The 13,227-nt window shown below is 36.8% G+C and overlaps 1 protein-coding gene across 1 annotated transcript; it reads left to right on the forward strand.

Moving 5' to 3' along the window:
• The first annotated feature begins 459 nt into the window (after nucleotides 1-459).
• LOC141655959 (B3 domain-containing transcription factor VRN1-like) lies at nucleotides 460-3,228 on the forward strand. The gene is made up of 4 exons (XM_074462938.1): nucleotides 460-595; nucleotides 1,628-1,970; nucleotides 2,054-2,214; nucleotides 2,607-3,228. Exons 1-4 carry the CDS (start codon nucleotides 506-508, stop codon nucleotides 2,949-2,951), a joined length of 939 nt encoding a protein of 312 aa, XP_074319039.1. The 5' UTR covers nucleotides 460-505; the 3' UTR covers nucleotides 2,952-3,228.
• The last annotated feature ends 9,999 nt before the right edge of the window (nucleotides 3,229-13,227 follow it).

Raw genomic sequence — 13,227 nt, forward strand, 5'->3', positions numbered from 1 at the left:
CCAAAAAATGAGCGATTTAAAATGAGTCGAACCCGAATTGACATAACTTGACCCCAAGTGTCGTAGCCACATGTAAGGGAGTGGGGTCTTGAGACCCCACAGCTTTCCGACAAATCGACCCCAAGTGCCGTAGCCACATGTAAGGGAGTGGGGTCTTGAGACTGCCTTTCCGACACAATTGGACGTTTTTCATCATCAAAATTTGTCCGATTTGAAAATTTTGTCTTTACGACCCCTTAATAAAGAAATGAACAACAATTACATTAAAATAGAGTCCACGCTTAAATGATTCTGGCTCCACCAGTACCTGACCCTAAAAGACATATGTGCTAGATCTGAATTGACATGACCTTAACTAACTCGAACCACACCCGACCCAATTAACCCTTCGCCACCTCTACTTCTTACTTCATGGACTGTCCATTATATACTTCTTAAACACTTAAAAATCCACAAAAAACCACTTAACCACCTAACAAATTAACAAGCTAATATTTGTTTTGTTATGTCCTTCATGGCCATAGATGATCATTCTCAAATCTTTCCAAGCTTCTTCAAGATAATTCTTGAGCCTCGGCACGACCTTCAAAGATTGGTATTCCTCTCTGCTTAGCAATTTACCATTTTTTTTGTACGTGCCTTGTTAGGGATACTTAAAATGGAATGTTTGATGATGAATATCTTGAAAAATGAAAAAGTAATTGTACTTCAATTTCTTATCAATTTCATACTTAAAACAATCTGTTTAAGTATCCTTAACATGTGTCAGTTGTCCAGTTGGGCATAAGTTAGAAAAACCGTTTTTTTTTTTTGTTGCCAAAGTTGCATGAATGAATGGGCTATGTTTTTTACCAACCTCACTTGCATAGATGAGACAAACCTATCGGTAATTTTAATTCATTATATTTTTCTCTTTTGTATAATATTTGATCCGTCATAAAGTTAAGACGGATATGCTCGTTCTAAATGAGAATTTGTGCTCTTATTTTGTCTACAAAACTAGTCTTGGTGACTGCACCCTTTAGGTGATGTCAGGGCCATAGAATCAACAACATATTCTGCATGCATGCAATGTGTGATAATGTCAGACTTATGAATTTTGATGTTGATAACCACAACTTTGGAAAGTATAGTACAAATTACAGAGTAAAATGTACTGAAGTCCTGTTTGATAAGGAGTATTAAAGTCCTCAGTGGCAGATTTAGGGGGACTAGTAGGGGCGCTTGCCCCGTTGAAAAAAAAAAAATGAAAATCTTGCAATGTTTAGTTAAAATTCCGAATTTTTTAAAGTTTACTTATGACATTACTTGTTCGCTCCCTAACCGCAAATCCTGGTTGTGCCACTGAAAGTCCTAGTCTCCAGCCTACACAAGATAAGTAAATCAGATGTATGCAACATTTCTTATGTATGTATTGTGCTTAATCAACTTTCTTAAGGTAATTTGGAACTAGATTATTGTTCCATTTCATAAAAAAGCCCGTGTCAGTTGTCACTCCTAGCAATTACGCCGTGTTTTGTGACATACTGCACACTGCATAGGGACTAAATTCTGATATATATGGTTACTGATGTTAGTACATGCAAATGATGCAGTGGAAACTCTAACAGTTTCAGAATTGTATCAGGGAATTCCAGAGAAGTTTATGACAGAATATGGGAGTGATTTTATGGATGTTGTAAACCTCAAAATTCCGACTGGTAAGACATGGGAAGTCGAGTTACTGAAAGAAAATGGCAGGGCTTGGTTCAAAGAAGGTTGGCCTGAAATTGTGAACTTCTGTTCAATATGTCATGGCCATTTCTTGATTTTTACTTACAGAGGAATGTCTCTGTTCAATTTGTACATTTTCGACATGACTGCCTGCGAGGTTGAGTACCCTATTGATCCTCAAGAAACCGAAGTCCGGAAGACAGTGAGTGAAACTCACACCAAGGCGAACCCAGGTTCACCTAGTTCTTCACCAAAAGGTTATAACGAAGCCGTGATGGTTATTTCTTGTAAGATCCACTTTCCTGATTGATTCAATCAGTTCAGTTTCAATTTCTTGCAGAAAATGGGATGCTTGCTTTGGTCAGACAATATAAAAGGAAATTTGGTGGCGTCACCCGTAAGGATATCAAGAAGATTAATTCTTATCAGTTCGAAAACCCTTCTTTTGCCATTGTAATGCACCCAACTCATGTCACGCCTACTCTTAATTACTTTCGTATGGTAAGAATTTTATTCATTGTACTACACAAGTATGTCAGAACATTGCAAATATACCATTCCATTTGTGTAAAACCGCCTTACACAAGTATTCTTGTTAAGTTAGACTTGTGTAAGGCGGTTTTATTATACTAATATCATTGTAAAACGGATCTAAATGGATATGAGATATTAATTTGGATATTTTATAATGACTTATGTGCGTCTACAGTCGATATAAGGGCAAAATATTACTCATGTGATGACATGGAGCCATTTTTTATAAATACTTTCAACCCTATCCCATTTTGTTAATTACTTTAAGATTAAACCCCATTTTAGCAAAAAAAAAAAACATATAGTAAATGCCAATTCAAATAGCTACTGGTTTAATTTGTCTCTGTTTGGTGCGACAGAGTATACCATTAACATTTGCTGCTAAATACTTCACAAATGTACAAGGGACGACGGGCACGCTTCAAAATGCAGCTGGTGATACATGGCCGATTAGATGCAATGGCAGTTCGCCAATGCTTATGAAATTTTCGTCGGGATGGAAGTTCTTTGCATTGGACAACAAATTATGCGTCGATGATATTTGTGTTTTTGAGTTGATAAACGCAGTCGAGTGTTTCTTCAAAGTTGAAATAATTCGACATTCATCTCCAGCTTTACCTTCAAGCGTTGGTGTTGGCCTGGCTGATCCGAGTACTTCTACAACATCTCCGGAAGTGAAGTGTGAGGTAGGGATTGACAATTAACACGTTGGTTTCGGAACTTTATATAGTTGATCGGAAGGCTAGGGACAGAAGGCTCCCGGGAAGTCATGGATTATATTATTTTGGTGTTTTAAGTAGTCCATTGTTAAATTGTGGATGGTTCCTCCTTGTATTAGTTGTATACTACTCATATTTCATCCATTTTCATAAATATGCATCATTTGGCTATAATGGCATCATTACGAATGTACAACCAGGCCGTCAAATGAATTTAGGAGGCCCCGTTCTAAAACTCAAATTGTAGACCATGTATTATAAGTAGCGTATTGTGTAGAAATAACAAATAATATATCAATTTCCAGAGAAAAATCCTAAAAAAGTTTACAATTATTTTAGAAGAATTTTTTTTTCTTCGCATGTAGTGATTTTTCTTTTCGATGATTAGAGGATATATTTTATTTTAGTTATTTTACATGATATTTCATTATTTAGAGTTAGTCTCATATTACGCGATTTTACATTATTATTATTCTTTTGGGGCTTAGCCCCTCTTACGTACCATAAAAACATTATTATTACGGATTTTCTAACATATGCCCTAAGGGCACATGTTAATAAATTAATTAGGAAAGGTCTGTTGGGAATATATCACAATTGTAAAACGGATTCAAACACAACATTATTAGTGGTTTAAAGTAATTACTAAAAAATCATACGGAGTATCTGACGATAAATTTGTACTAGGACGTGGCATGAGATCAGTAAACATTTGCATTAGTTATTGTGGGAGCCCAGCTTTTAAAGAAGGCCGGGAAAGAATATTTAGCGAATAGAATAAAATTGGGCCGTTTGTATTGAAGAATGACAATTCCGTTCCAAAGTACCCAAAATGTAGCACTCAACAACAAGCTAAAAATGTACAAGAAGAGTTGAATACATTATACATCTTTCTGTTGATTTGGAAAAGTTTGTTCAATGAGTAGCACTTAGACCTATCAAAGGGTCGAACAAGCGAGTTACGGATTTGGTCATTTTAGGTTTCGGTAAAAATATGTTGGGTCTGTTTTGGGTTTGAAAAATACTGGTGGATTTATATGGATTTCGGATCGGGTTCGGGTCAGAAATGGGTCTAATTAACGCATTTTTACAAATGTTTGTTTTCTTTAATTTTAAGGGTTTTTTTTATAGCTGTTACCACAAGTAAACCACTTTTTGAGAACTGCTACCAAATTAAAAAAGTTTGAAAACTGCTACCATAATCCTTGGTTCGGTTAAAAATCAATACCAATTCGTTAAACGAGGCAAAATAAATGAATCACAACCATTCATTTCAATCCTTAGATTAAGTCATTGGTGGTAGTCAAGCTATACCTCGCAAGTGCACGATTTTATCGTTGTACACTATTAAGGATCGATCCCACAAGGAGTTGAAAAGATTACTAATTGTTCTAATTCACGAGCTTAGCTAAGTCAAACTAAAATTGAGAAGTGGTAACAATCTAGCACTAAACTAGCAAGATGAAAGGTTAATAAACTAGACAAAGAGACAAGCAAAGAACAAGCTAACAAGGATTAACAGTTGATCAAATAATAGGAAAGGCTAGAACTCGGTTCTTCCACGAATATACGTAATTCCACATGTAAATTCTCTCGATTAATCTCAAGGGGTAGAAAGGTAAGAGGGAGATGGCTCTAATTCGTCTAGAACCTCCCTCTCGGGTTCGCAATAGGACACTAGCTACCCCAACTAACCCCCCTCTCGGGTTCGAAAGTCGGTATCCCAAGTCTAAAGCCCAACAACCCGAAAACATCTCAAGGTAGTCTAGCATTAGCTAAGGTCATTAAGCCCCCATCAGACTCCGGGTCATCCCACTCCCTCTCTCGAGGGTCGATTTCAAACGCTAACTTAGAGGTACTCTACCCCGGTTCTCCCTTTCGGTCTCAACCGAGGTTAGCATTAGGGTCAAGTTCCGGTCACCCAATTTACAACCTAACCAACTCTCGTTGGTGGACAAGGGTCACAAAATGACACTACCCAAACATCAATCCATAAACAATTCATTCCTCTAAGCTACCCTCACCAATTTCCCCCAACAAATTAACCTAAATGAGAATTAATTAGTGAAATTACCCATACCGGGTCAAACCGAGTCCTAGTAAAAGACTACTCACTAATCATGTTTCTAAGAGCAAAGGAAACAATAAAGATGAAGTCTTTAAACATGAACATATAGGGAAGATGAATTCTACTTCTAATCATGCAACAATCCAACAATAATGATGGAGAAAGATAAATTAAACTAATAATGAGGATGATTAAACTAAAAGAAACAATCTTTAACAAGAACAACTCAAAGGTTCAATCTTTAACTCAAGGGAGTCAAAGACTCAATCTTTGGGTGAAAATAACAAGAATGAACAAAGGAAAGATGAATAAGAGTGAAAACAACAACAATCAAACAACAAAGGATGAAAATTTAACATAAACAATTAAACAAAACTAAATGGAAAAGCAAATGTAAACTAATGAAATTAGGAAGAGAAATAATACCAACTCAAGAGCACAAAGGAATTTGGATTGAATTATAAGGAAGGAGAAACCTTCAATCTTCTTACAACCCAATTTCTACTACTAAATATGATGTAATAATTGAAGAACTTGTCTAATTAAGGAAAGATTAACAACTTAATTAACAAGGTTTAAACTTGGAAAAGGAAATTATTTCAGATCTGGGAGAGTGTGTACAAATGGTTAAGGGAGGGGGTATATATAGTTTCCACCAAGATTAGGGTAGGATTTGTAAATGGGCTTGAAAACACGAGTCTGCACTCCCGGCCGGTCAACCAGCCGCCGGTCTTCTGGCCGGCTGGGAGGTTCCTGAAAGTTGAATTAATTTTTGGAAGTTATCAGGTATGCACGGCCGGGCAACATGCTGCCGGTCACTGACCGGCTGGGGGTACGTTGACTTGATGCTTGACTTTTGGGCTCTATGGGAACTCCCAGCCGGCTGGCCGGCTGCCGGTCTTATGACCGGCTGGGAAGTTCCTATAACTTCCTTGATTCTTTAACTCATTTGTTCTCCCAGCCGGCTGGCCGGCTGCCGGGCCACTGGCTGGGAATCCTCCTTGCTTGGTTTCACTTCAATTGTATACGCCTACCGGCTGGGAACACCCCTCAGCTTCATTTGCTCCTTCTTCTATGTTGAGTTTAGACAACCCGTCTTCTTGGCTTCATTTCTCCCACTCCCGCCTCAATTCCTGCAAGGAAGATACAATATCATAGGCATGGGGATTGGGACATGAATTTCAAGCAAGAACATACAAAACCGACTCAAATGGAGTCGGAAAGCATGGAAATAGAAGGGAAAAATGGTGTAAAAGGGCCCTATATCAGTCATATTTCCTATTCCTATTTTGCCCCTTCCCTCCTCCTTACAATTCTTCTTTTAGATTTATCTTCTACTCCATTAATCTTTCTTCTATCTTCATCTTTGTTTCTTCTATCCCATTCTATTTCCTTTAATCTATTCTCATTCTCTCTCCTTTAATCTATTTCATGGGGGTAAGTTCTTAATCCTTCACTTCAATTTGTGATAACTTTTAATGTTTTCAAATTAGGGTTACCCTTCATGTCTTATTCGACAAAACTCTGGGTTTTTTTCGGATCTTGTAGCTATGTTGAAGGATTCATGTTCAGAGAGAAATTACAAAGCAACTAATTATAGTTGTTGTTAATTCAGTTGGTATGATGAAGAACAAATAAATAGAGTGACAAAAAAATATAATTATTCAGTTGATGTTGGAGAAGAAGGTACTCCAATGGATATGATGAAGAAAAATAAATAGAGTGACTGAAAAATACAATTACTAATCTGGGTATATAATATGATACTTGTCAAATTTGTGAAGCTTAAAAGCCATCAACAACACCAATCATAATTCCACCACTGCATGCAAGGAGACCGGTGACAAAGGCAAGCGGAAAAGGAGGAGAATCAGAAAAAGATACACCGCACAACAATCAATGAGATTAAACACCAGAAGAACGATCTACATGACCCCTGAGAAAGGAGGAGAGATTTGATTTAAATTGGAGAAGCGAAAAAACTAGGATGAAAGATTAGAAGATAAGATTGATGGAGGGAACATCGCCGGAGATAGGTCAGGGCAGCTCTATCTCCGGCGACGGGGCTGGCTGAGAAGGAACGATGGGTGGAAGGGAAAATGGAGGTTACAAAGAAGGTTTATTGAGATTTCTTTTTAGAGAGAAATTGGGGGATTTTTTAAAGAGAGATTGAGAAGTTTAATTTGTACTCCCCAATTGATTTTAAACATATACTAGTTTATAACCCGTGAACTTCACGGAATGTTTTATAATTAGAAGATTACTTTTAAGCTAATATATTCTGCTAATAAACTGAAAGTCATACGGAGTATTTACTAAAATCAATCTTAGATAAATATAAAATATAACAAATTAGACCTAGTTATGCGTGCAATCCTTATACCATACATATGAAGTATTACTTTAGCTAAATGGTAAGCTATGGGTTTAAAACATAACTGAGATATTATTTAGACAACCTAAAGGTCATATAACCCCCCACTTAAATGTTGAAAAAAATTATCGGGGAAAAAAATCTTAAATGAAGCCAATCATAATCTAGGGTATTGATAATGTATCTTCTATTGAAATAAAGTAAAGATACTAAAATTTTAGAGAAACGGTCTTTCACTCAGTTATGAAGAGACCACTTTTATCGTACCCATTTATGTATTTTTTTCGTATCCTTTTTATTATTGATTGTGGTTAAAAAAATCTCTTTCTTTTGATACATGTTTACTAATTATCGTACCTATTTTATTATATATTGTAATTATTTTTATTAGTACCTTATATTATAGCATTCGTACTCATTTTTTTAAACTTAGTACAACGAATTTTTCATCAACTTGTAGTTGATTTCTAAATAAATTTATTGAGAAACCGTATCTCAGGAGATCCAATCAAATAAAAAATGTAGATAACAATTAATCCATATTAGAATTATTAAAATAAAAATAAAAATAATGAGATAATTTATTGAGAACCCGTTTTTCACTAGTCAAGACCAAGAAAATCTCGACTCGCGGTCGACTTCAAAATGACTCGCTAATTTAGGGGTCGCAACCCGACTCGAACGGATTGACTCGTTGGGTCAAAGATATATCAAGAATTTTATTAAAATAACAAAGAAAAATAACTGGTTTTTGTAGTTTAAATTACAAAACTAATTAAAAAACCAATATTTTATAATTTTGTATCCTTTGATTATAAAATAATTATTAAAATAACTTAATTTCTAAAATTGTGTCAATAGAATAATGTAACCATTTAATATGATTAAAATGTTAATATTAAATATTTTTTATTTTTTTTAAAAAAAAATCCATTTAAAAATGATAAAAAAAAGGGCACAAGAAACTATTTTTTTGACCTGTATTATGACATTAACCCGACCCATACCCGTATTTGACCCGACCTGTCAAAACCGTTTGACAGATATACATGAGAGTATTCCGTAATCTTTGCTATAACAAGTCTTTATTAGATTTTATGATAGTGATTATTAATAATCAATTAAGGGTATATAATAATGAGTATCTATATAAATATTGTAAAGATTGAACTCTATATAAATATGGTAAAAATCATGGAATGATTTTATAAATCAGTGGAGAAGACTTTTTTTTTTTTTTGAAATCCCACAAAGAGTAATTAATTCATAACTTCTAAATCCGCAGCTACAACATCAGCAATATTAAGAGGAAAGTCATGCTCCCACCTACGCCTACCCTCCACCCATGGTAACACATGAACAAAGTTATGAGCGACCTTATTAGCAGTCCTACGCGCCGAAGACCAAATAATGTTATCAAAACTATTACAAAGCAAATAAATATCCTCATAAATTAAGAAAAGCAATCCTCTCCCCTTTCGCTTCTGCTTCAAATCATGTATAACTGTAGCGCAGTCACTCTCCATCGTCACAGCTTTTAATCCAGCGTTACATGCTTCCTGCAATCCAGTCGATATTGCAACAGCTTCCGCTTCCACTGGCTCCAGAAGTTCCCGCCGTTGTACCGTAATACCCCACTTCACAGCACCCGCCTCATCTCTACACACAACACCCACTCCAATCCCAATACCTTCAAACACCCCTGCATCAACATTTATTCTAACCCCCCCCCCTCTCCCTTGGCAAGACCCATCTACTTCCCTCCATCATCCCACGACTTTTGACAATGGCTCTATATGGACCATGTCATAATATATAACGGCTAATGTCTTCTACTAATTCCGCTAGTCTTGGGGTCGTTTGGTTCAAGACGGTTAATAGTTAAACTAGCTTAGCACCCGTGCAAAATTGCACGGGCATACATAGAAAAATATATAGAAGATTATTGAAGAACATTTGCATAGCACTTGTGATATTGTTACTACATTCATCGGTCTAGAACAAATACTCCCTTTGTCTCGGTCATTTGTTATCTTTTTCCATTTTTGGGTGTCTCAGTCAATTGTTGTAATTTTTATTTTGAGAATGAACTTGAAGAGCAATTTGATCATTCACACTCAATTTGGTCCACTTGTCATTTAGTAATTAGTCGTCCCCTCCTCTTTCCTTGGTCTTTGTGCCAAAACCAAAGGACAATAATGGACCGGGACGAAGGGAGTAATATTTTATTTTATAGAATAGTCGATAATATATTAATGGCCACATTAAAATTCATTATCACAAATAAATTACACCAATGAATTCCCCAAATCATATTTTCCATCCTAGCCACCTTATTTAGTCAATGAACAATCCCACTAAACAAAAAACTTGCATAGTGTTAGGGCCAAAATTACCGTATTTTGCCTGGGCTACGTGGCACGAGATGTAACACCCCCATACTCCAAGTGCCTTACCAGGACCACTCAAGTATAAGGATGCTACCATCTCGGTTACCCGAGGCATGATAATCATAAGACAATGAAGAAACATACTTTATTAAATAAGTTTAAGTGATTACATAACAAAACCAACTGTAAGCAAAATACAACTGTTCTCAAACTATAAGCCAACTGAAAGGAACTGTCTTAACAAACACAGCGGAAGACTAAAGACTCTGATATGTGATGACTCCATCCCCAGCTAGATCCCACGCGTATCCAAGATATACCTGCCAAGCAACTATTCACCACCCCCGAATGGATCACCACAGTTTTTAAAACATTTAAACGGGTCAAGATTAATCACACAACTTATATATATATATATATATATCAACAAGAAGATACACATGCCTTAACCGTCACACATACACACAATTACTCCAATCCCATCAATCTCAATCACCGACCGTCCACTTTGGGACCGCCCGCCAAATGGGGGACCGCAGCCGTACCCACCAAATCCCCGCTCCACATAACAGTGAGCGATAACCCTGTCCATTAATGTGCACATCCCCTTCCGTGGCGGGTTCCACGAAGGGCGAAACTAGGGCGTGAAGCCACTCCCGCAAGTGACTCCACTCAGCCGAGAACGCATCTCGAGAACCATAGACAAACAATCACAATCACAACCACAGCCGTCACAATACAATTACTATATCAAACAATCAATCTCAACACATCAACAATCATCCCATTATGGGACTAATACTGAGTAGGAAATCCTACCTGGAATGCAACACAAACATCAGACGATCTATCAGCTGTCTCAAAACCTTTCCTCTACGAACCCTTCTCCTATACACATAATCACATAATCACTACCAACACAACAAATCATAAAAACCCCCAATCCCAAAATTAGGGTTTAAACAAAGTCAACCAAACGCTATAAAATTGGTATGTAGGACTTACCCTTGACGCAAGGAACACTATGAGGCCAAGAACAATGAAATCCGACACCTCTAGCTCCGGGATTTGTCAACAATGCGATTAGGATTAAGAACAAACTTGCCTTCTCTCTTAAACAGTAAATTAGGTTTTGCAAAAGTGATTCAGAAACAATACGGAAGGTTATATATCTTAATCGCATAATTAACAAAACCCGAGAAAAACTCCCCGTAAACCGGCTACTCAATCGAGTACCCAAGGCTACTCGATCGAGTACCCCCTTACTCGATCGAGTACCCTAGTTACTCGATCGAGTACCCAACAGGTCAGAAACTATTTTATTTCGCAAAACTCCCTTACTCGACAGAGTAAGGCCTACTCGATAGAGTACCCCAAGACTCATAAATACGGAGTATTACAGTCTTCCCTCTTTAAAAAGAACTTCGTCCCCGAAGTTCAACCCATACATAAAAAAAACAACCATACTAGCTCGACCAAGACACAACAACATAACTAAGAACTCAAGAACTCGACCAAACATAGAACATGAACTTTTAACACCCACTCCACCAACTATGTTTACTTCTCTAACATGACTCACGATATCGTATCCACCACATATATATCTCTCACGATACCCACTCCATACATAACCAACTACCATCCTCTAACGCTGCTAGCTCCATAATATCATCCACTATCAAATCCACAATCAAGACACGCATAGACATCAAACGGAATGTTACATTCTACCACCCTTAAAAGGAACTTCGTCCTCGAAGTTTACTCATAATCTCATCATCCAACTGTCAACACTATCGAAGTATTCTCGCATTCCTAACATCAAACTACTACAAGCACGTCCGTGACCTTTTAACACTATCAACCACAACATATACAAATCCATATCTTATGCTACACCAACACTCTACTTCCAAATATACTGCCATATGAACAATCATCAAAATCTCTTTTATCGCATCCTACTCCTCTTAAGATAAATGTTATGTCCTCGTAACCTACTAATACTATATCCTTAGTTATATCTTCTCATTATTCTCATCATCATCACATGTCATAGATAACCACCTATACTCTAAACACTCGTCATGCATGTATCCAAGGCTCTCTTACTTAAACAATTCTCATACTTCAATTCACTCGTCACACCACCTAACCTATACCTCAAAATCTTTATCTTAACCCAAAACTTCAACTTTCCACATTACCGCAACATGACATACCTCTCTATATAAACTATATGAAACTCCCATCATCAAAAGCATAACTCACGATCCACACTTGTTACGTACTCTCACACTAGATCCTCAAGTTCTTTCATTCATTACCGCAAGACTCATACATAACTTAACACGACACTTATTATTCAACACCCTACACTCACTGTCTCAACAAAGGATTATGAACTACCTGCATATATCAGATCATTACCACACATGTTCTACGAATCACTTGCCATTATCATGTCCACTAAAGCCTTATTTAGAACAAGATCAAAATTACTGTAACAACCTCTCACAACCGTGTCCCATCAATAGAACATCACTATAGCATGACAACAACGAAAACATATACGACTCTATTTCATATCATACTATACCCTCATTCCCAACTTAACTCGGTAAAGAAAACATCAATAAACAAGACAACTGTCTATCTCGTAAACCGAAACTCGCAGGAGCAACATCAAACAAAACAACAAACTATGTATAATCTGGTATGTACTTTCGAAACTCGAATCATAATCATCCCGCCTACTCCACCACAACCGGTGACGGCATCACAACACCGCCACCAACAGCCACACCGTAGTGCGAAAATACCCGCATCACAACACTAAATGTCGTGCCCGGATCACCACCCGAGGCACCACAACCACATCGATAGACATCACAACTACATACAATTCCATAAATCGACTCGGAAATAACCTTTCTGGACAAGAAAACTTACTCAAATCCACTTTACTCAATCACAACGCAACATATTATATGAATAAAAAGATAAGCATCTCATGAACATCATCTCTACCATTTCACGGAATACACATGTGTTATTAATACACATAAAATTATAACTAGCCATGTCAAATTAATCAAATTATTACCTTTTTGGATATCATTCAATTAAATTACCGTGTCCAACATATATATTACAGAACATTCATAAAACAACTTTATAATTATCACACCATACCACTTCTTGTGAGGTCAGAACCTCACACAAACATTTACACATATCATAGACCCGTAATCACAACCAACTAGTCAATCCTGACCACGTAAGTTACCACTCAACAAAGGTTACCTGTCGCCCGAGTTTAACTCATATGCCCCTCATAACATATTCCCCCATTCGCACAACCATCACTTCCTGCCAAATATAACCATACCTTTACTATTCAACTATTAGCATCCGCCTCATCTA

The sequence above is a fragment of the Silene latifolia genome, chromosome 5 (assembly GCF_048544455.1).
Source record: "Silene latifolia isolate original U9 population chromosome 5, ASM4854445v1, whole genome shotgun sequence".
Classification (NCBI taxonomy): domain Eukaryota; kingdom Viridiplantae; phylum Streptophyta; class Magnoliopsida; order Caryophyllales; family Caryophyllaceae; genus Silene; species Silene latifolia.